Genomic DNA, 24,148 nt, shown 5'->3' with positions numbered 1-24,148 from the left:
ACCATATGTCGGTTAAAATGGAGAATCATGTAAATCATTCACTATGCATACCAATGTAAAAGACTTCCTTATGTCGGTCATGTTCACCCTCCTCTGGACCAGAAGCATGCAAGGCACGTTCATAACCATGAGCAATGACTTTAAGACAGGCAATATGTACGTAAAGGTTTCCAGTCTGCCAGGTAATGTTTAATGTCTCATAGTAGTAAATCTCAGCCACTAGACTTGTGTTTAACCTTGAGGACATTTCACCAGCCAGTGCAGTTTCTGAGAATTATTTCTATTAAGATGGGCGTTATATATCTTTCAAATGTGCCTCATATGAACTGTGCACAAAATCAAAACTGCCATTGAGTTATAAGTCACAGAAAACATGTCTGTCAGTACAATACATCACTTTCCATTTGTGGCTATAAATTTATATTAGAAAATAAATACTTCATCATATAGCAAACAGTTCAATTAAAATGAAACTTACCTACCAGAGCTTCATTATCCGCTAAAACAGACATGAATTAAACACCAAATATTTGTCCTACACCCTGTATGAGAACATTCACTAAAATCGGGTCACCACGCGTTTCCATGGTCATATGTTCAACAGCTCCTTCTTTCTCTCCTGCCAAAGAAATCAAGAGATGTTTTTCGGTTACGATAATATGGCAATCATGTATTTTAGAAGAATATTAAAGGCACATTTATTGGACCCTTGAAAAGAAAAAAAATAAATGAATCAACTTACTGATACATACCAACATCAGCTGCACTCACTCCATTAGAGTAAGAATGGATGCAATAAAAACCGATAAATTTTTTTTTGCTATTAACACGTAACTGCACAGGTCAATTCTGTCACTTGAGTTCAGTTTGTGTACCTTAGCTTCCTTCATGGGTGGTTAGCAAGGTGAGAAAACATAGCAGTCTGCTTAAGTGCAGTCCTAGAGACAGGGGAGTTAAAAGCAGTTTGGTGATTTCCCTGCTCTAACACACAACATGAAATCACAAAAGTGTGCAATACTGTGGCACACCAGGGTCAGAGTTGTGTACTAGTATCAAGGAAGCTAATATCAATGAGCTAGCAAGGCTAAGAGTAAAAAAAAAAAATTTATATATATATATATATATATATATATATATATATATATATATATATATATATATATATATATGTCTTGATATATGTATGTATATAGGAAACACTCTGTAAGGTTCTACTTAGAACCTTTAATAGCTCCCAAAATTCTAAGGGTGTACATCTGACATACAGATGAATCTGTGATTGGATGTGAAGGTAAGTAATCAGTCGCCCCGGGATTTTGTGATATTGCGATCACAGAAATTAACGCAAAATCAAGCAAACGCCACAATATTCGAAGGAGCTTGCAATTTTTCAGAATTACAGCAGACTTTCCACAGATTTGGGGCAAGATGAGTCATGTGATGTCATCACAGCACGTATTCAGCCAAAGCCCTCTTCCATTCACGTGTGTCGAACATGATTACAGCTAAAAGGTCACATTTACCAACAGACATCACTGCAAAAGGCCGTGCAGAACAATTTCGTATATTACAATTGTGCCAAATTCAAGTAGTTTTCTGTAAAAAAACACAAAAACTCTGCAAATTGCATCACAAATTTTGAAAAAAAGCTGCAGCAAAATCAAGCATTTTTGGCCGCAATAATCACAAAAAAAGAAATCCACAAAATCCTGTACGGACTGAGTGATGATGAAAACAGGAAAGAGATGTGTCAAGCAATAGCCAAAATAAATCAGAAAGAATTCTGTGGCAATGACAAGCAGCTGCAATAGAGCTTCACTGCCTAGAAGAGAAACTTACAATGATGGGTTACAAATTTACAATATAAAAGAGCAGGACAAAAAGACAGTCAAAAGGTGACTGGACTTCATAAGATTACATACAGGTTGTGTTAATGGAAAAAAATATATATAGGGAAATAAAAAAAAATACATTTCCTTTTAAATCTAAGCAGCAGAGGCAGGCCCATGAGAATTGTAAGTCATCAGAAGCTCAAGAAAAGGAGGAAGCCCAGTGTCAGTTTATCTTCAACTTTTTCTTCCTGTTGCAGGGACGGACTATTGTTCCACACTCATCATTTAACCTTGAGACTGCTGAGACGTTATATAAGCAAGACAGTCCGCTTTCACCTCTGAAGGCCATTGGTTTTATGCTGCTTTCTCTCTGGCTGGATTGAGACTTGCAGGGAGATGTCTGTGATGCAAATAACTCCTTCATGCAGAATCTGACACTAAAACACTAAATAATTTATTCACATTTGGCAATCTTGATGCGTCATGTGTGATGTGGGTTGTTCTAGCACATTTGGGACAGTTCCACCTCCACAAGGAGACTCAGGAGCCTGGGCATTTTCCTCCACAGTCTGTCTGTCATTCTGTCTGTTACAACCACTATATTATGGTCCAGCTCACACTTGGTATTGATGCTATGCTGCATACTACTAGACACAGCAACTTGAACCCATCACTGCTGTGCTGCTTGGTCTGCTTATGGTCAGCAGATTGAAAGCTCGAGCTTTGAGTGGTCATGCTCATGGTCTGAAGCAGCGGAAACAGGCACATTTAAGGTGCATTGTTCAGATGGGAGCTAAGCCCAAAAGAAGAACACATATAATAAATTGAGATCAGTGTGTGGAAATTGTGGTTGTTGAGTGTTCGAGTGTATGTACACTATATCTAATGAGTTGATCATTTAAGTCAGGAAAATATCACAGATTAGAACAGATTCAGAGACACAATCAACAACATAGAACTAACATTAAAACCATTTAACTGAACTGTTAACATTTCATCAATGCATAAAGGTCAAAAAGATAAAGCGCTCAATTTGTGTTCAAAAGCAGCCATGACAGAAGTAAATCCATTAACACTGCTCCAGCACACTTTCCCTTTACACACTGCGAAAGCTGGGTTGGGTGATTGGGTCAGACCTCCCGAGATATGGGTATTAGCCAGTAGATTTATACTTAGGCAGTGAGCAGGGTGTGCAGCAGGCCAGAGAAAGTTGATATACTCCCTCCAGGGGGCACTTTTGTCCAAAGTTCAGCCTTTGTTCAAGCTACGGAAATCTAGAGTTTTCCAGCAATCTTGTGAATGAAAAAGCTAAGGTCAGATATTATATACAAAATGTATCTTTGCAGGCTAACTTCACAATATTCTGTAGAGCTTGCAATTTTTCAAAATTACCATGGATTATCTGCAGATTTAGGCAAAGAGCTGTAGAGCTGCTGAGCCTTTTGGAAGGAAGAGGCCAGTACTCTCATATCATTCAGGATCTGTGCACAGGCCAGAGAGGACAGAGAAGCACTTAACAAGACGAGCTGTGGCTTCCTTCTTGATTAAATTGATAGTTAACGTTGTCTAACTTCCTGAGAGAGTCTAGAAGCACATGGAAGATATGGGCTGGGAGAAGACTGTCTGTGCTCCAGCAGATGCTCATACACCTGGTGGAAACAAGCACAGAAAACACACACGTATATATATTTATACGCATATGCACACTAGGTGATTTGGGAAGTCTTCAATGAGGAGGCACATTGATAGTGATAGACACACAGACGTCAGATGTGAAAGCTGATGGTATGTGAATGACTCTGAGGTAGAGAGTTGAGCCAGGGCAAGTTGAAGTAGACTGTGGAGAAGATCAGAAACATTAGATTCTTAACCTCACCTCTTCCAGAACATCTATCAGGATCTTAGCCATACCTACAGAAAGAGAGAGAGAGAGAGAGAGAGAGAGAGAGAGAGAGAGAGAGAGATGGGCGGTGGGGTCAGGGGTACGCCAGGAACAGGTTTTCTGATAATGAAAAAAAAAACAGGTTTTCTGATAATTAAACAGTTATGTCCTCTTCCTTCAGTTGAGAATCTCACCTGGATACTGTAGATTTGTACCAAACAGCTGTAATCATAAAGACTGTCTTGTGCTCATCCCAGCACTCTTACACACAATATTCTCATACTGAACATCCTTTCAACACACTTAGTACTGTGTGCCTTTACTCTTCTGCACCTGTATATTGCAATCATTTATAATTCCACTATTCAGTGTCATCCAGAAGAGGGTGGGTTTCGGTCGGGTTCCTCTCAGAGGTTCTCATTAGGGATCTAAATCTACATCTGGATTTCTGTGAAGCTTCTTTATGACAATAGATATTGTTAAGTGTTATACAAATAAAATGGGCATACTTTTTGTCTTGCTTCATGATTTCTTGTTCAGTCATATTTATGTTCTTTTCTGGTTTTAATTTAAAAACAAAAATCTAGCCCTACAGCTCTGGCTCAATTAATCATAACTGTTTTTTCATAAGCACATTTTCTCTGCAATCTTGTATAAACTGTTGTAAAAATGTCAATCAATCTTTTTTTACAAGGACATCCATCATTATGTCCCAATACTAGGGTGATCATTAAAACCTCCAGACAGTGATCTATCTATCAAGTTATTTTCCTATTCATTTGAACAAATATTAAGTTTGCAGACTAACCATTTTTATGAAATTTAAAGTGAGTCATCGGTTCTGCTGCCAAAGACTATCAGAAAAGCACTTCAGTTCTCTAAATAGCAAAGAAATAAAAGCACAATGAGACACAATGAAACTCAATATTCCTATATAATAGCTTAAAGTGGTGCTGTATAACTAGGTCTGTGACCTTCTGAATATTTTATTTCTATGTTATTTCAATAAAATACCATTTCAATCTGCTGGCAAAATCGTACTTAATAAAGTGTGACCTTGTTTTCTAAAGGGCTGAGTGGATTTCAGGATAAGGTTTCTTTCAGTCCAAATGAATCCATCATGTTGTAAATTGAAAACGCTAGCCCACAAAGAGCTCTGTAATGCAAAAATGTTTTATGAAAATGGCCTCAAATGAAAAGGACAATTCAGTATTCAGTCAGTTTCTCTCTATTAGAGTAATGCATGATGTCTGGTTTAATCAGACCACGATCAAAGAACGGTCTTATCTAACTGGTGCAATATATATTTTTTGTACCAGTGGGAGATTCAGGCTGCCCAGAGAGGAGAGACTGTGTGGTCACTGTAAGCCTGGTGAGGTCAACACAGAGGTCTACATTTTCAATACAAATCATCCTTACTAAAATAACAAGCAAAATTCCATATTTCTACCAATTCAAAGGCTCAGAAATTAATAAATGAATAATTTGCTGCAAAATTAGCTGTAGAATGTCACAGCTTTAGGGGCAGACACAGGGCTGTTCCTAAACCTTTGGTAGCCCTAACACCCATAGCCACAACAAAAATCCCTTGCACCTCAATAACTCCTTCACAAGGGGTGGCCTGCTGAAAACCTGTACCATGGTAACAATCATGGGCTTCCATGGTAACAAAAATGGGTTTATCACCATATTTATAAATATCAAAAATATGGCTACATTCCTATTGGTGGCTTGTGTCCTTAGCTAGTTAGAAACGGTCCTGGACAGCTTAACTGTCCTACATGTACTCACCTTAAAGGTTGAAGAACTGTTTTGTATGCAGAACAATGCAGTACATCACTACACACTGCATGTGTACTTATATGTTTGTATATACGATAAAAAAAAAACAAAAAAAAAAACAGTTATCTATATGGTTTGGCAATAATGTGATTTGTAACATCTAGTGCAAAAAAGCACTGTTGAATTGAAATCCGATCTGTGGTCCTTCCAAGAATTTCCGGAGAGATAATAAGAACACATTACGACATTACTAGACATTTATTAGGTGGCAGCAGACACAGAAGACTCCTAACATCAATGCATAAATAAAAATGTCATATTTGACATATTTAGGAGGCAATCTTATGATATACCAGATGTCCTGAGATATCACTGATCCTAAGATACCTTCTGCTCTCCGGACCTGCCTGATACATCCTGATGCCCTAATTCTGGTTGGAGTTCTCATCACTTGGAAATCACTCGCTGCTTACTGAGTTTGGCCGCACATGCACATCCTAAAGATCAATGAGATTACTGAGAAGATGCACCATGAAGATGGCTCTGGACTGCAGTTGATATGAACAGTTTTGCTATGATGGCTTAGGACTACAATTTCTATAATAGCTTTAGGACTGCAATTGCAACAAACAGTTTTGCACTCAAGTCTCCATCAGTTGAAAACTTTTTTTTTTTTTTAAAAAATAGACTTTATGTGTAAACTAGGATGAATTTCCTGTTTACACAATTGCACTTTTTGACCATGTAGTACACAGTCATAGAAGGGATTATGTCCAATCGCACTATTCGTCATCAGTCAGATGATGATGGATTCCCTTTTGAGTCTGATTTTTCTCAAGGCTTCTTTCTCATATTGTCTCATGAAGTTTTTCCTTGTCACAGTCACCTCTGGCTTGCTCATTAGGGATATATTTAAAAATGTATACACTGAAAATGTATATCCTAAATTTATTTATTTCTGTAAAGCTGCTTTGTTGGTTCGTCCATTGTTAAAAGCGCTGTACAAATAAAATTGAATTGAATTGCATTATGATCACCAGAACTACATGCAGAGTATCATTCCCATTAACAGTCTTAGATGTTGTGAGCAGTTTTTTTTTTAATGCTTGCACGATCAACTAAAACCTTTTCATTTATCAAATGCTTAGTATAATATGGCAAATTTTAAAGATGTTCAGGCAATGACACACTTACCTCACACACTCAGTCCATCTCTCTCAACACTGGAGAATTCCTCATGTCCACACTAAGGACAGCAGGTGGCAGTGAACCTGCTGGTTCACTTCCTGTTTTTGGGTGATATTTTATTTCTGTCCTGGTTATCAAGAAGTATGTGAAATTTCTTGAAGGAATGGCTGGAAAGCAGATTCTAATCCCTTTCTATCCAACTTAATCCTGTGAGCAAGAGTCCTGTCCCCTGTGCAGTACTTCTGCAACTAGAATTTCTGCACACCTACACACTCAGGCTAAACACATAAGTTTAAAAAAAACAAAACAAAACAAAAAAACCCACAAGTACACACACACGTGCATACAAACATATTTTCATAATGTCTATATCTGCAACTTTGGAGTTAAAATGGAAATTGCATGGAACAGAGAGGGGAGTTGTATCTTCTAATCAAGGAATTACACACGATATAAGATACATGACACAAGATACAGAATAATTAACTGATCATGCCAGGTACCTTGACTTTGGATGGCAAACAAGCATCCAGGAAAAAAAAAACCAACATATCAGAATAACAAAATAAGACCACTCACAAAATGAACTCCCAGGCTTTTTTTTTTTTTTTTGTCATGTTCCTGTCAGTATAAACAGTTTCTGTCACCCAACATTTTAAATTGTTCCACAAGACAAAAATGAAATAAGCTAGTATCTTTCTCCTCACTTTTCCACCCTTATAATCATTAATGACATAGGAGAGAATACAAACAGTAAAGATTTCTAACAAAAGAGACATTTAGCCAAGTTTCCAGCTGTATAGTTAAGAAGAAACAGGTAAATATAAAACCAGGTATCACTGAGACTTTTGTTAAAAAGATTTATTGTTCCAATAATATATTAATTCAGTGAATAAAAAAACAAGTCTAATAAAAAGTAGATTAAAAATTCTTAGATTTTTCCTATAAATGAAAAAAAATGACTATAGTAATCAGTTCATTATCACTAAACCCCTCATGACTCTCACTACCATTGACTATCTCACTGAAAATAATATAGAAGTTTCCCGTTATTCTGTATCAGTATTAGTCATGATACAAGAAAAACGATACAATAATAATTTGACGTATACACTGCCAGTTTTTGAAAAACCTATATTTTGGCATTACCTCATTTTAAATACTCTAAAATGTGAAAATTTTGCAACACATATTTATGTTTTAAAGTTAACACGAGCACGGGTTTACCCTCCAAGTGCTCCGGCCTTTAATAAAGCACTCAAGTCTCCTAAGCATCTGAGAGTGAGCAGTTAACTTGCTGCTGTATAACTTTTTGCTTGGCTTGTGATAATAATAGTGATAAAAAAACCCCCATAAACTCCAGGTGTTCAAAAACTTTTAACTATTAGTTAAAATGTTAAGTTAAAGTATACTTAATTGTCCCCGAAAGGAAATTTATTGTGGACTACATATTGCTGCATAGACATATAATAGACAAATAATAATAGTAATAATAAAAATAAATAAAAACCTATTATCAAGATAAGCACTTATTAAGCATTCGCACAGATACAGGTACAAAGGAATTCTCGTATCTGTTTAATTTGCACATTTATACTCTGTATCATCTACTAGAGGTAAGCAGTTCATACTGTGGATTCAGGAAGTGAGTTTGATCACCTAAAATCTTCTGCACCTGATTAAGAATGCTTTTCTCATATAAATCTTGAAGACTAAGATGTTCTTCTTGCCCAACACTTTTCAATGCTGTCAATACCATGTGCACCAATTTAGATTTAAGCTGTACAATTGTTTTCCCAAACCAGACCATAATACCATACCTAACAATACGTTCTAAAACAGCTTTGTAAAACAACAGCATAATCTTCTTGTTAACCCCATAATGACGTAATCTGCGTAAGAAGTATAATCTCTGGTGTAGACGAGTACAAACCCATTCAGTGTGTTTTCCATGTAAGTGAACTGTCTATGTAAATGCCCAAATACTTGCAAGTCTGCGTATGAGTAATGAGTTGGTCATTTATAAGCACTTGATGATGGTCGCTTATACATTTTGGGTCGAATACAATCTCATCCGTTTTCTTTGTATTTATCATTAACTTATTGTTCTCACACCAGTCAACAAACCGGCTTATTTCTGACTGGTAGTTGGTGCCAATATTGTCTTGCACATAGAGTCAACTTAAAATGGCTGTGTTATCTGAATATTTAAAAAATATAGTTTTGTGAATGCTTACTTGAGCATTCGTTTGTAAAAAGAGTAAAATGAATAGGTGAACCGACACAGTCTTATGGGACACCGTTACTAATATTCTTTTGTTGTGTAAGACAATTATTTACTTTTACACAGTAAGTTCTGTCAGTTAAAAACAGAAAAATACCACTTAATAATATATGGGTTTACACTCAACTGCTTCATCTTTTTAATTAACAAGTGTGGTTGAATAGTGTTAAAAGCAGAGCTAAAAATCAATAAAAAGTAAGCGAGCATAAGCTTTATGATCCTCTAAATGTTTCAGAATCAATGTTTCAGAATCCCTTGTCTAAAGGCAAACTGTAAACAATCCAATAAAGAGCCGTGTGAGTGTCGCCATTACGGCGTCTTTGCTTTATCAAACTTATCCAAACTCATTTGAATAAGAAGCGGCCACTGCTAAAATTAGCCAACCGGATCAGCCCGTCATATCAACATAAAAAAACCAAAACCAAAACAAAACAAATTTAAAACACTGCAACGAATTAAGAATGTATATATATATTAATGTATACATCTCAGTATCAGGTAGGAGACTGTTAACAGTGCCATTAAGTTAACACGAAACATTTAAACAGCCCAGATAGCTGCTTCATCAGGCAGCTGCTTCGTCAGGTATTTGTGTAAAGGCAGATTTGCATGATCTAAATTCTTAGATTTCTAGGTATAGCTTCCTTGTGTTTCCAGACAGATTTGTTATTCAGTCTTTTATGTGGAGAACAATTCCTTAGTAGATCCAAGTGAGAAAGATGAGTTATATGGATGCAGCAAACACGCACACAGAGAAATGAATGAAAACATACCCAAACAAACCCTTACTCACTGGCCACTATAATAGTACACCAAATATCTTTCTCTCCAATCTTCAATAGTACAGATTTGGTGAATCTGTGCCCTCTGTAGCCTCCTCAGATACCTGGTTTTGACTGACAGGCATGAAACCTGACATGGTCTTCTGCTGCTGAAGCATGTTCTGCATTCTGAGCAGGGACGGATTATCATGACCACGGGCCCTGGGCACAAAATCAGAATGAGTCCCCCTCCATCCCCTCCCCCCCATACAAGCACGAATGCACGCACGCAAGAAGAAGCCTACAAGTCCACTCTTGCAAAGAGCACACAGAGCTTTACAGCGCATCACAGGGAAACACACTCTAATAAGCTACAGATATGTATACAAACCAATACATTAAACCATGGTTTGGTGTTATTTGTTTTCTCATGAATTACCATTTTGAAAAAGTGTGAAAACGGTGACAAATATCCTACCTACGACAGTGCCTTTCTTCTGGACTTTGCAGAGAATTCATTAATCAGGTCATCAAAGTCCAAATCCTGAACCAGTTCCACCTCAATAGCCATGAGTGACAAGCTGTTCTAACATCTCTGTAACATCCTAGTCCTAAAGTTCATTCTTGATTCTGGACAATTGGGAGAAGGATCGTTCTCCCTGGCAGTTAGAGACAGTTAGAGACCGGGAGTGTGAGATACAATCGTAGAGCGATGTACACATTCGGAAATGTTGACTGCAGTCCGTACTCAAGTACTGTTTTGAGGACTTTAGATGGAGGCAGCCGCTCATTCTCAATGAAAGCCCTGAAATGAATAAACTCCTCTGCTAAACTGGTATCCAAATCAGAAGGATAGGGCATGGACAGCGTGTTCGCGTTGTGTGTTTTCTCTGGCAAGGTCAGAACACCAGACAGATCGCAAAGATGTTTGTACGCATCCAATCGCTTACCAAGACAGCTGACTAAGTTATCATTTGGAATTTGCTTATTCCCACCAATGAAACATAATTTTCGGCACTTCCCTCTGTGATGCTAACACTGACTTCTTGCGACCATTGGCAAAGGCTAGCAGCAGTGCTAGCATCCAGGTCATCCCGAGCTGGGGGCAGTGCTGTATCACTGGTATCGCTGCTAACTAATTCAAGTTCCACCTGCTGTTTTTTGGTATAAAATGCTGAAATTTAAGATATTTGTTGTGCCAAAGCAGCATCTTTAGCCTATTTTTCTTTCCGCGCTTTACGTTTAGCTGATCCACTGAGCACCCATTTTTTCATGTTTATGATCTTGACTACGAAATAATTGACTTTTGACCTATAGGCTACATCATTACAACATAATGTGATTTAATCTGCTTATTAAAAACACAAAATAATTTCACAGTATAATTTAAAATATATTTTATATAATTTATAAAATGTAAAATATATTTTAAAAACAAAACAACATAACATCTTTTACATAAACTCGACGCAGTTACAGCATTTGCCAGTGTGCTTTGCCCATATAACTTTTGAAAAGGAAAACATTTAATTAAACTAAGTGAGTAGTAAGAAGAAATATGCCTAATATTTAATATTAATAACTTTCTGTAACTTAGAAGTAAGGACAAATAAAAATATGCGGGCTATGACTTACCACCCTAAGTGTAATGCACATGGGATGAAGGTGGTATACAGTCTATACATGACCCCTTCGTGATTAAAATTAACTAATTGGATCAGTATCTTTGGTTTGAATAGTGAGTCGCGCATTAAGCTTCCAAGTCTTTCTAAGACTATATCGTGAATGAATTCTTCTCGTTGCACAATGATAGTAAAATTACAATTCATCAGCTCATTAGAGGCCCCCCTGGAGTGTCAGGGCCCTGGGCCCGTGCCCACCTTGCCCATGCCATAATTCGTCTATGATTGTGAAATGCTTTTTTAGTGGTTATTTAAGTTACTGTAGACTTCCTGTCAGCGAAATCATTCTAGTCATTCTCCTCTGACTTCCCTCATCAAAAAGGCATTTCATCCCGCAGAACTTCGGCTCACTGGATTTTTTTTGCACCAAATCTGTGTAGACTCTACAGACTGTTGTGTGTGGAAAATACCACATGAGCAGTTGATTAGATATTTGCATGAAAGATCTGGGGTACTGGTGTTCTTATTAATGTGGCCAGTGAGTATATAAACCTGTTTATAGCTAAGCTTTTCCAGTAGTCACTCATTACATATAACAGACAATTGCATTAACATGTCCAAATACAGATACACATGTACTGTGGCCTCCACTAATATTGGCACCCTTGGTAAATATGAGCAAAGAAGGCTGTGAAAAATTGTCTTTAATATTTAACCTTTTGATCTTTTGTTTAAAAAAAAATCACAAAAATACTCTGCTCTCATGGATATCAAACAATTGCAGAAACAACACAGGTTTATTAAAAAAAAACTTTGTTAAATATAGGTGTGCAACAATTATTGGCACCCTTTTAGGCAATACTTTTTGCTACCTCCTTTTGCCAAGATAACTGCTCTGAGTCTTCTCCTATAATGCCTGATGAGGTTGGAGAATACATGGCAAGGGATCTGAGACCATTCCTCCACACAGAATCTCTCCAGATCCTTGCTGGTAGACTCTCCTCTTCAGTTCACCCCACAGGTTTTCTATGGTGTTCAAGTCAGGGGACTGGGATAGCCATGGCAGGACCTTGATTTTGTGACAGTAAACCATTTTTGTGTTGATTTTGATGTATGTTTTGGATCATTGTCCTGCTGGAAGATCCAAACACGGCCCATTTTAAGCTTTCTGGCAGAGGAAGTCAGGTTTTAATTTAATATCTGTTGATATTTGATAGAGTCCATGATGCCATGTATCCTAACAAAATGTCCAGGTCCTCTGGCAGAAAAACAGCCACAAAACATTAAAGATCCACCACCATATTTAACCGTGGGCATGAGGTGCTTTTCCATATGGCTACCTCTCTGTGTGTTCCAAAACCACCTCTGGTGTTTATTGTCAAAAAGCTCTATTTTGGTTTCATCTGACTATAGAACCCGATCCCATTTGAAGTTCTCATTTGAACCAGTGTCTGGCAAACTGAAGATGCTTGAGTTTGTTTTGGATGAGAGTAGAGGCTTTTTTCTTGAAACCCTTCCAAAGAACTTGCGGTGATGTAGGTGACTTCGGATTGTAGTTCTGGAGACTTTCTGACCCAAAGACCCAACTAACTTCTGCAATTCTCCAGCTGTGATCCTTGGAGATTTTTTTCGCCACTCGAACCATCCTCTTCACAGTGCGTTGAGACAATATAAACAAATGTCCTCTTCCAGGTTGATTCATAACATTTCCAGTTGACTGGAACTTCTTAATTATTGCCCTTATGGAGGAAATGGGCATTTTAAATGCTTGTGCTATTTTCTTATAGCCACTTCCCATTTTGTGAAGCTCAACAACCTTTTGCCACACATCACAGCTAAGGGAATTTGCCCTATGTGTTACCTCATATTTAAAAAATATCAGTGGGAATATACTTAAAATATATTTTTCTCATACGAATTCGTAGGGGTGACAATAATTGTTGCACACCCACATTTAACAAAGATTTTTTTTTGGATAAACCTGTGTTTTGTTTGCAATTGTTTGATATCCATGAGCGCAGAGAATTTTTGTGAATGTTTTGAACAGAAGATCAAAAGGTTAAACAATAAAGACAGTGTTTCACAGCCTTCGTTGCTCATATTTACCAAGGGTGCCAATATTAGTGGAGGGCACTGTATATTCACATATAAACAACACTTCCTGCTAAACTAAAATTAAATTACATTCCATTAAACTATAAAAACAACCAGAAAATAAAAATGGCATAACATGAAAACAATTAGAACTGTGAACAGTGACAACAGTGTACATGTACAGCCAGGTATACAGAGGTATGAAGCATGTCATATCACTGAAGTAGGCACTGAATCTACCAGCACGTTTAGCCTCAGTACATACAGACATCACATCTGATCTCATCTTTCATGTTGATTACTCTATGTTGGTCCTGATGTTCTTCAAATGTTGGATAATCAGCTGTCAGTAGTTTCTTAGGACATGTGAGGCATTACAAAATGCACAGGACATACACCAAATGTGACATTTTCATTTACAGTGACCTGATCTTTGAACTAATACCTTCCTAAAAGTGATCTGATGCTTTGTTCCTCTTTGGCCTCTATAAAACTTTACACCTGTAAATAGTTTTCCTAGTATAAAATGATACATTTCTTCTTTTTTTTACACCAGTGAAAATTTTTTTACATTATTTCTTACTCCCTCTAGTAACATTCTGTACAGTGCAAGTTAATAAAAATATACATTTTCTAATAAATAAGTCTGTGTTTTAACATACTGTACAAGTACAGTATATTCTAACAATTTTAGGTCAATGAGCAATAAAGACTGTTTTAAAACAGCTAAAACAAACAAACAAACAAACAAACAAACAAAAAACTCAAAACCTAATTTATCCAAATCAACCACTTGATAATTGCAGGCTGGATACAAAAGTAGAGGAGAGCCAGCAAAACTGTAACATTTTTTTGGTTTGCGTTAAATTGCTCAACGATGATTTAAATGAAAAGACTTCATACTTCCTAAGTAACAATCTGTTATCATCTGCCGGTTTACCGATGGCACACAATTTCAATGAAACCAAAAGTAGTACATTGTTGCTGTACAGGTAAAGTGGCATAACTGTAATGTTACATGGATCAGTTGTAGCACCACTAAAAATACATTTCTTCTTGTTAGGCTATATCAAAGTAATAGGGTTACTATGGTTTAAACATAAAACTAAGATTTAAATAGGATGACATCTTTATGAGCTCAGTTAATAAACTGTATTTCATTCTAACAAGACCAGGAATAAGTGTGTATGTCTCAGCGCTGTCACCTTTTCTGTCTCAGCGCTGTCACCTTTCGCTACACTTAACAGTCTGGGAGCCACTGAAGCAAGAAAGTATACAGAGCATATCTGAAGGAACATGCCCATTCTCTGAAAACTATACAGTTAATGTAGAGATAAGTGTCTGAGGAAAAAGTAATAGAAAAATACTTTGGTTATTTCTTTTTTTTTTTTACTTTTCTGGCACAAAATGCTTTTTGTTTTTCACACATATCTCCTGCTAGAGTGAATAAATGCAGCTGTTTTCCCCAGATGGTCACACAGAAGTGAAACACTTGCATATGCATGCAAAAAAAGGTCACAGTTGGATGCATAGTTGCATTTAGAAAAAATGTGCATGTTATCATTGTGCTGACTCTCCCCTAATGCATTCATAACTGTGGGGTCTAGATAAAGCATGTAGTGCTAGTTAGTACAGTCTAACAAATCATTAAACGAAAAAAAAAAAAAATCAGCACTGCAACATTAATCATTAACCACAGGCATGAAATCTGACTCAGTAATTTAAGGACTCCCTTTTCAGTTAAGTAACAAACAACCTCCACATTCATCAAAACAGTTCATTATAAAACCTTGATTCATTTAAAAGCAGCAACTAAAATTAAAGTTAGTAATTAGGAGCGTGTGATGAAGGTGCTGGAACCATGTCAGTGTTGAGTTCTCTCCTCCAAATCAAACAAATGAAAAACTTTCCAATCTGTTCCTTCGCTCATACAGTAGAATGCACTGCATCCAAAACACTGTACAAATTCAAAGACTTGTGTTAAGATGTGACTTACACCTGCAGAAATTCTGCCTCTACATGCCAGTAGGCTTCTCTCTCTGAATCTGGTAGTAGCAAGCCTGCAGTGACAGAATAAAAGAGTGCAGAGAAATTTATTACAAATGAACTTACACAATCATTTCCACAGCCAGGTTAAAAAAATTTAAATAAAATAAAAATTAAGACTTTTTTTGCAATGGCATTTCAAAAACCTTGAGTACCTTAAGAGTCTTAAGTATGGGATTTACATTTACATTTATTCATTTAGCAGACGCTTTTATCCAAAGCGACTTACAAATGAGGAAATACAAGCAAAGCGATATATCAAGCGGAGAACAATACAAGTAGTGCTACCATACAAGATCTTTTAATTGAGTTCTAGAGAAGCAAAGTGTGCAGAGTAGAGGTGTAAGTGCCAGAGTAGGTTTTTTTTTTTTTTTTTAGGATAATGTGGGGTTGGCATTTTAGGGGTTAGTTAGGTATTCACGTAAGAGGTGGGATTATATTTGGTAGCGCTTTTTCACATATATATAAAAGTATAAATGCACCCAAGACAGTTAAAAAAAACGATTTATATCCAATTGTTCAAACCACTTCAAGATGGTCTGTGGTCTGTCTTTTAGCTGCATGTTATACACATGTAAATGTCTTATTCACAATGCAACTAAGAATGAAGAACACAGGAAGTTGGCGTTCGATGATATAATGAGGTCACTGGCATATTAAAATGCAGCAACAGCTACTGGATTTGTGAATTATAAATCCGTGTGGGTGAAAGCTTATCAGGATACAATCCACATACAAGATGCATGAATGATAAAGTGTAACTGAGGTCAAATGTAGTTTAAGACCAAATTTGTAGTGGTGAAATAGCACCTATAAAATCACTCTTCAAAAGTGTCTATACAGAACTACATCTCCCATCAAATTCAGACTGCTTAAGGAAGTAAAAAAATAAAAAAATAAAGCAGCAAGTTTCTGTGTTTCACAATTCATTCACACAATGAATGAATTGTGACTCACTGCTTGTCTAGCTGTGTGTAGTACTACTGAGTACTTCCTTATGCCATCATGTTTAGCTTGTGTGAGTGTGTGTTTCCTGCAATCCTGCTTTTACTCTTGAAAATGCTTTCAAATAAATGTAAATCTTATCTATATCTGCAAATACTGCATGTGATGGTATGTCTGAGGAAATACTGGTGATGGTGTCATAATACTATGATTCATACTTTAAGAGTGGTGAACATGAGCCCGAGTTCTCCATGCTGTAGAGCAGGATCCATCAAGTCCTCTATGAGGCTCACTTCAGAGCCAAGGTTTCTGATCCTGAATTCACACATAGAAAGATATCACAGGTATGAAAATGAACCGGACACGATTATTCGAGAAAATCCGTTTTTGGTTTCGAGGCTGGTTAATCTAAGGACATTTGATTAAATTTAGTCAAAGGACACTCAGTTTAACCCAGTTTAAATGATGTCTAAATATGTGCAGTTGCATCTTATAAAATATCTAATATTTCAAAAAGAACACACTGGCAAATTAGAAACTGAAACTCAAGATTAACGCTTACGTTTCAAACAAGCCAGCACATGACAGAACATGAGGTTGTGGTGTGTAAAGTATACCGTGCACGGAGAACTATGTAGAGGAAGACTGGGAAAAGGTCATCCATGCACCACAGGAAGCCCTGGCCCAACATGGCTTGCACTTCCTGCGTGATGTCCTCAAAGGTCAGCTGGATGACCTGAAGCTTATCTGCAGGAGTGAAAGTTGTGCTAAAGAAAAGAGGAAAAAAGATGGCATCCCAAATTAAAAGTTAAAGTCTAAGCGTAGCCCAAAAAAATCAAGCCACACACAATATATATGTAGGTGTGGTATGTGCTTTTATTTACCTGATCTGTTGCAGAGTCTCCACAGCAGTAGCAAAGCAAGCATTCATACTGCTAGGCAGCACCTGTCACATTTTTACACATTTTTCATTTTAAACTTGAATGTTCATTATTTTGCCACCATTTAAACTGCCAATTTATCATCTTGGAAACTATTTTCTGCTTACTTTTTTTTTTTTTAATCTCCTTTAGTATAAAACGTCATACTCACATCTTTTATCTCTCCTAAAACAGAAATTGAGACTGGCCAGAATTTTCTAAAAATAAATAAATAAATAAATAAATAAATAAATAAATAAATAAAAGGCCCATTTTCATATTTGTAGTGAATGTAGTTCAAGAACATACTCTAGTTTCTATATAGTGGACTGTCCTTTTAATAAGACATCATTAGCTGCGTTTACATGGACAACAACAATCCACTCTTAACCTGATTAAGACCATACTTTGATTAAGAAACTACCATGTAAACAGCAATTTTTACTTACCTTAATCTAATTAAGGTCATACTCGAATTAAGTTCTAATTGAATGAAGACAGGTGGAGTACTCCTGTTTTAGTCGAATTATGGACGTGTATTACAGACATGTAATCACCTTAATCACATTATGAACGTCGTGTGAGAGTTTTCACCGCATTTTGCGACAGGACACGTACACACACGGCAGTTCTCAACATTTTACGGCGAACAAGACAGTTCGGCTGCGTCCCAAACCGCGTACTTGACTACTATAGGCCTGTAGTGGGGAAAAATACATGTATCTCGGTTACTATATAGACGGTAAGTGCGCGGTTTGAGACGCAGCCCACAGCTTCAAGCGGTTGTCTACTAGCACGTATAGCATGACAAATAATTAACTGCACTTAAAGCGTTCGTCAAAAAAATTTAATAAAAACCCCCAAAACTGTATACGGTACCATGACGAAGACGAACTGTATGTTGATACGTGAAATTCTGGAGGGACGTCGGACGGCGTGGCGCAGTGACGTAATGACGCGGGCTGTTATCTAATTATGTTCTATAACATGTAAAACGGGAACATGACAGGAGTATTCTAAAAGTGACTCATGTAAACACCTTAATCACATTATTATCTTACTCAGAGTAAGGTCAATAATTAGATTACTGCTGTCCATGTAAACGTAGTCATTGAGAAAGTAAGTGCTGTAATGAGAGGGTAACTGCCAGTGTGTGTGTGTGTGTGTGTGTGTGTGTGTGTGTGTGTGTGTGTGTGTGTGCTAAAAGCATGTGTGTTTATGTGTGTTTGTTTAATCACTCACTGAGGCACTCCCAGGAAGGTGAGCAAAGACAAGTCAGGCTGTTTGTTGAGGCGTAACACACTCTCCCAGTACACCTCCTCCTCCCTCTCTTTCGCCTGTGTGTACAGCATGAAGAGTGGAGGATAGAGACGAGGTAACAGAACAGGAAGCAGCAGAGTGGTGCTACTCACAATCCAGCTGCAACACACAAACACAAAATACACACATACTCTATATACTGTAAATGTACTACAGAGAACAATCCTGAACAATTCTTGAACAATGAAGATCAACTCCACTTTTTATGAAGTTCTTCTCACTGTTCAGTTATAAACTAAGGAGCACTGGCTATCACTTAAAAGGAGGATGTTATTTCTTTTCCACATAGGGTGTAATATTCTTAAGCAGAAATGTTAAGGTCTTACCCCTGCTGGGTGGTGTCTGAATGTGTATTGCTGCTCTGAATGTCACTGGCCCTCTTCTCTGAGTCAGGGATAAAACCACCCTCATCTGGAAGACCAGGAAACAGAAACCTGGCAGAAATGATAGGAGTTCAATGATCTTATCTTATCAGTACTTTCTGTTTTCACTGATACTGTAGGCAACATGACTGATACTGTGAAATGTGCAAAAAACATTTATCCAACACAAATATTTGGGAATGAGAAACATGTCCAAAATACAACATACGATGGAACCGTATTCCAAAAGCATTTCAGTCTAAGACTGGCCTTAATCTGTGGCCTGAAAAAAAAAAGAATAACAACCCTGAAAATATAGTGTTATCATATGAAAATGATCAAATTCTGAAAGTTAAAATTGTAACAAAAGAGTACAGGTCATTATGTGAGCATTATGTATGGAATAAAACACAACATGCTATGTTGTTACGGAAAATGGTTTCCACCCCAAAGTTGATTACTTTTCAATAACGTCAAGATATTTATTTATTAAAGAACATGGTCATACATATTAATTATCCATTTACAGTTATGCTTAGTGTTGTGGAACATGCGCAGCTGTAACCTGCCATTCCTTCATCTCTTTCTCTCTCTCTCGAAGTTAATAAGGTAAAGAAATACAGCTTGCCCTCTTATGAAAAAAGCCAAAACAAAAACAAACAAACTCCAAAGCTCTCCATCCTAAAGATTTTCCCATGTTAGAAAACGTAAAAAAAACAGCTTTACCGCTGACTGTTACAAAACACTGACACTGGAGACTCCTTCCATAAATGCTAACATATTGCTAACACACAGAAAACGTCTACATATCAACAATTACATAATTAAAAAAAAATCTGTTTATGTGGTGTGTCTGCCATACAAGTCCTTGTGAATTGGCTGCTACTATAGAAACGATAACATAATCGAAAGCGCGCATCGATATAGCTAAACCTTGTAGATGGACAACTGCTGAAAGGAATCAACACCTGCTGGCCAATCAGAAAGCAGCATTTAACAGTGATGTGGTTTAAAACTAGTTCAATTACAAAAAGACACATTAAAGTGTACTGTAATGTTTATATTATATATATGAGGGAGTCAAATAAAAACCTTAACAGCCGCTTCTACTGCTACCTTAAACTAGATACACTTTTGTGACACCAATTTGCAATAAACAATGAAATAAAAAGTAAGGTTTTCCTTTGACTGACCCTCATAAATAATGAATATAGGCAATAATATTAAACATACGATAAACCCTCTTCACTTTTAAATCCACATTTAAAATGGAGAACATAAAATCTGTGGCATCCTCTGAATCACACAGCAGTTACCTGACCAGTTGGAATATGCGTTTGAGGTAGGACTGGATCTCCTCCACAGCCTGCTTTAAAAGCCTTTTATTAGAGCCCACGCCTACATATGTCATCCTGTACACCGTGACCAGTGTCTCCAGCAGCCAGCCCAGAAGATGCAGAGGAGTATCAAATGCCTGAGTGTGGAAGTGAGGTCGAGTAAATATGTTTTTAGGGTGTTTTTGTAAACAACATTCAATAGCTTAAGAAATCCCAGTCAAGTCTGGGAGTTGTTTATAATGTGAGCTAAAACATGATGTGCAGGTCTTTTTATGTCCTTACAGTAACCATTAAGTGTAATGCATTGAGATGAAAATAAGATGGCTACTTTTGAAAATGAAACAACCTACAATCAGACGCTGAGGCTGTGTAAAAGAAGTGGTCTCACCTTGATGAGGTAGCGGCGGATGATGTCATAGGCTTCAGCAGTAACAGGACTGACATGCTGAGGGATAACCTCCAGACTCTCCAACATCTTACACTGGGAGCGACTCAGAGCCCTTGGTCTGCATGTAAAACACAAACACACACACACACACACACACACACACACACACACACACAGACACACACATGACAACCAAATGCATGCTTATACATTGTTAAGAAGAGAAGAGTCATTATAAAATGGTCTTATTCATGTAATCTAACAGTGTGTGTGTGTGTGTGTGTGTGTGTGTGTGTGTGTGTGTGTGTGTGTGTGTGCGCATCTACCCATCTCTCTGCTGTCTGCAGCTGGTTGTCAGCATGACTGCAATGTTCTCCCAGGCTCTCTCTTTCTCTCCCACTCCAGGGGTTTCACAACCCAGCCGGTTCCAGCACTCCTCAAACACAGCCACCCATTTCTGCTCAGCAGGGACTGCATAACGACCGACCTCACTACACCATAAATACACAGACACAGACAAATAACAGAGACGTGCATACATGTTACACAAAACAGACCCAAAGCTAATATTGCCCAGACAGGGTCATATACAGAGTTAAGAAGGGGTTCATTTTGAAGCTGCACACATTGGATCTCAGAATGGTCTTTGGATTTAGGAGTTGCTCAGACAGTTGCTCGCACAGCAATAAGAGAATTTTCACCTCTCCCTATGCGTCACACTTTCCAGGGCTATTTTTCTAGGCTTTACGTGTGAGGCTTCTAGTCTTCTTTCACTGATTATTGAATTCTCAATATATTATTATTAGATGCTTATTTGAATTTTTACCATTCTGATTTGCATATTATCATGGGAGTTTTTACAGTCTTACTTCAAGGCTACAGTGTACTGCAAACGTTCCCCACATGTTTTACTGCTTTATGAGTTTATATTTTTATCCCTCATCTTCAAAAATTTGGGCTTTAAAGCTTCTTGTGCTTTGGCTAGTAAAAAAGAAAAAAAAAATAGAATAAAATAAAACAACAAGAAAAACTGGCAAATTCAAAATGATCATCCACACACAAGTAATTTCAGGTAAGCACAAAAAAGCAAGTTTAATTTATGGATAATAAATAGATCATTTCCCTACATATCTATTGATGTATCTTTAGAAAATAACCCTTGAAACTCTTCTTAATTTCCATCCAGTTACTAATTAATTCAAAGCAGTACTGAAGATAACTAAATATTAACCTCAAACTTTAAGTGGCCAACTTATACCATTTACATTGAATAAAGACCACAGAGTGGTTTAAAAGCTCTTCATAAGATAAAAGGTAACACTCTGCTAAGTGCTAGCAGCATACTTACAAGGTCTTATTCTCCATCGGCTCAGTCTCATACAGGCACAGTTTTGTAAAGACGCCAGCCACTTTCAGTTCAGAGCCCCACTCGCCCACAAAGATACCATCAAAAGAATCTCCGTTAGGTATGGACAAGACGCCCTGCATAAAATCACATTACAGCAGATGCATTACAAAAATCAGAAATGTATTGTACTACACGATTCTTCAGAACTACTTTGTGATATTCTGCTAATTCGGTCGTACCTTCCCATTCAATGTCCAGTCTTCTGAAAACTCTCCCTCAAAGAACGTGTCATCGTCACAGAGCAGAAGCCCATTCCCCTGGTGACAAATACCAAATTTTCATTCAATGATCAAACCAAAGTTAAATGTCATGAAGAATACTTAACACTTACCATCATTTTGTTATTACTAAATTCTCCTTCGTAATATAGACCAAACTGGGTGATCACAACCCCGGTGCCCTGCCTCTGGTCCTCCAGCCACATCCCCATGTATTTTTCTCCTCTGAAAGGGAAAAAAAGTGAATTAAAGTTTCATTTAAAAAATCTCAACACAAAACCATGCAACAGTCATTTTCATATTAGATATTAAAACTTATTAAAAAGGTATAGTCAGTTTGGTTGAATTGAGCTAAAGCTGGCTGTTTAACTCAAAATTAAAAATTTTGAAATAGATACAGCCCTGCAGTGTTCCCTCCAAAACAAATGTATGCTTCTGCTTGAATGCATTGACAGACAACATGACTGACATTCCATTAAAGAAGCCTCTTTGTTCAACTGGTTTTATGTTGGTAGTCTACATCATGAGGGTTTTCACAAAATCAAAAGAGGCAAATAAATAATAAAAAAAAAAATCCATAATGTAAGATTCACACACTTTGTGATGTTGTCAAATATGCCATAGCCAGTTTTCTTGTCTTGGACCCACTGGCCAACAAACACACTGCTGGAGGAAGAGGCTAGTCTGCCACTACTCAGCATGCCATGGCCATGACGCAGGTTCTCCTGAAATAAGCCCTCATACACCTCACCTGTAGCATACCTGAACACATGAAACACACAGGGTCAGCAACACAGTCCTGAAACAGGTTAGCAACACAGGCACATAACTCAAAATAACAGTCATATTACCAATATGTCCCAAATCCATGCATTTTGCCCTCCTTCCAGTGGCCCTTGTAACGGTCATACTTGTTGATGGTTTGTCTGGGCATCATACAGTCTCCAAATCTAGAGATAGAAAACATGTGACGATGTAGCATGATAGAACATCCATTTTCAAATGTATTATTCGAGTGTATTATTTATCTACAGACCCGTCTTCCAGGCCATTTTTAAATGTCCCACAGTAAACTCTGCCATCAGGCCACTTCATAGTGCCACTGTTGAGAGAGAAATGAAATAGTGCTTACTAATAACAGAAGACGTTTTTTTGTGGACTGTTCCAGTTGGCATGTTTTTCTTGTGTCATATAGTGGATTGGTAAGCAAGTAACGGTAGCTCTGAATAGCACAACAATTTAATGTGTTTGTTATGAAAAAAAGCATAATTCATTCACAATAATCATGGAAGGTTTATTTTTGCAATTCAACTCCAGAAATATACACTGAACTGAAGATACTTTGAGAAAAATTTATTCCAATAATTCATTTTATAATGGCTCAGCAGAAAACATGGACTTACCTGCCATGAGGCTTGCCTGAGAGCCAGCGGCCAGTGTATGTGGCATCTTTGAGCCTGCCATCTTTAGTAAAAGTATAAGTGGCAGTGCGGGAAACAGGAGGCTCTGCCCTCTGATCCACTCCGAGCACATCTTCCACAGCCTGGTTAATGGCCCTCAGCCACTTCCCCTGATCACAAAGAGAGAGAGAAAGAGAGAGAGAGAGAGAGAGAGAGAGATACATACAATGTAATTTAGCAAATTGTATATGATTATATAATCTTTTCAATCTTTTACCAAAGATTGATGTTATCTTATTTGTAAAATATGATTGGTCAAAATGACTAAAAGCTATTTGGTGACTGAGAACTGCATATGT

General features: G+C 37.3%; 1 protein-coding gene and 1 long non-coding RNA gene across 4 annotated transcripts in view; both read right to left on the bottom strand.

Annotated features, from left to right (window-relative positions):
- Positions 1-1,182: 1,182 nt before the first annotated feature.
- LOC128608967 (uncharacterized) lies at positions 1,183-4,918 on the bottom strand. The gene is made up of 4 exons (XR_008386143.1): positions 4,523-4,918; positions 3,709-3,743; positions 3,225-3,481; positions 1,183-3,124 (listed from the first exon to the last, which is right to left on the bottom strand). It is a non-coding gene; the product is annotated as an uncharacterized LOC128608967 (long non-coding RNA).
- A 1,516-nt stretch (positions 4,919-6,434) lies between these two features.
- The window catches only part of als2a (alsin Rho guanine nucleotide exchange factor ALS2 a), a 29,959-nt gene continuing 12,245 nt past the window's right edge, over positions 6,435-24,148 (bottom strand). For all 3 annotated transcript variants that reach the window (XM_053627215.1, XM_053627214.1, XM_053627213.1), the window contains 17 exons: positions 23,793-23,959; positions 23,426-23,491; positions 23,241-23,339; positions 22,987-23,151; positions 22,503-22,614; positions 22,351-22,428; positions 22,112-22,245; positions 21,090-21,254; positions 20,764-20,881; positions 20,355-20,512; positions 19,003-19,110; positions 18,599-18,775; positions 17,529-17,574; positions 17,321-17,382; positions 17,054-17,203; positions 16,655-16,751; positions 6,435-15,505 (listed from right to left, as the gene is read on the bottom strand). In XM_053627215.1, coding sequence (XP_053483190.1) covers positions 15,461-15,505; positions 16,655-16,751; positions 17,054-17,203; positions 17,321-17,382; positions 17,529-17,574; positions 18,599-18,775; positions 19,003-19,110; positions 20,355-20,512; positions 20,764-20,881; positions 21,090-21,254; positions 22,112-22,245; positions 22,351-22,428; positions 22,503-22,614; positions 22,987-23,151; positions 23,241-23,339; positions 23,426-23,491; positions 23,793-23,959 — 1,947 coding nt within the window. In that variant the 3' untranslated portion in view covers positions 6,435-15,460. The remainder of the gene's footprint in view (positions 15,506-16,654; positions 16,752-17,053; positions 17,204-17,320; positions 17,383-17,528; positions 17,575-18,598; positions 18,776-19,002; positions 19,111-20,354; positions 20,513-20,763; positions 20,882-21,089; positions 21,255-22,111; positions 22,246-22,350; positions 22,429-22,502; positions 22,615-22,986; positions 23,152-23,240; positions 23,340-23,425; positions 23,492-23,792; positions 23,960-24,148) is intronic.

This window comes from Ictalurus furcatus, chromosome 6 (assembly GCF_023375685.1).
Source record: "Ictalurus furcatus strain D&B chromosome 6, Billie_1.0, whole genome shotgun sequence".
NCBI lineage: Eukaryota > Metazoa > Chordata > Actinopteri > Siluriformes > Ictaluridae > Ictalurus > Ictalurus furcatus.
This window is presented reverse-complemented; position numbering and strand designations above follow the sequence as displayed.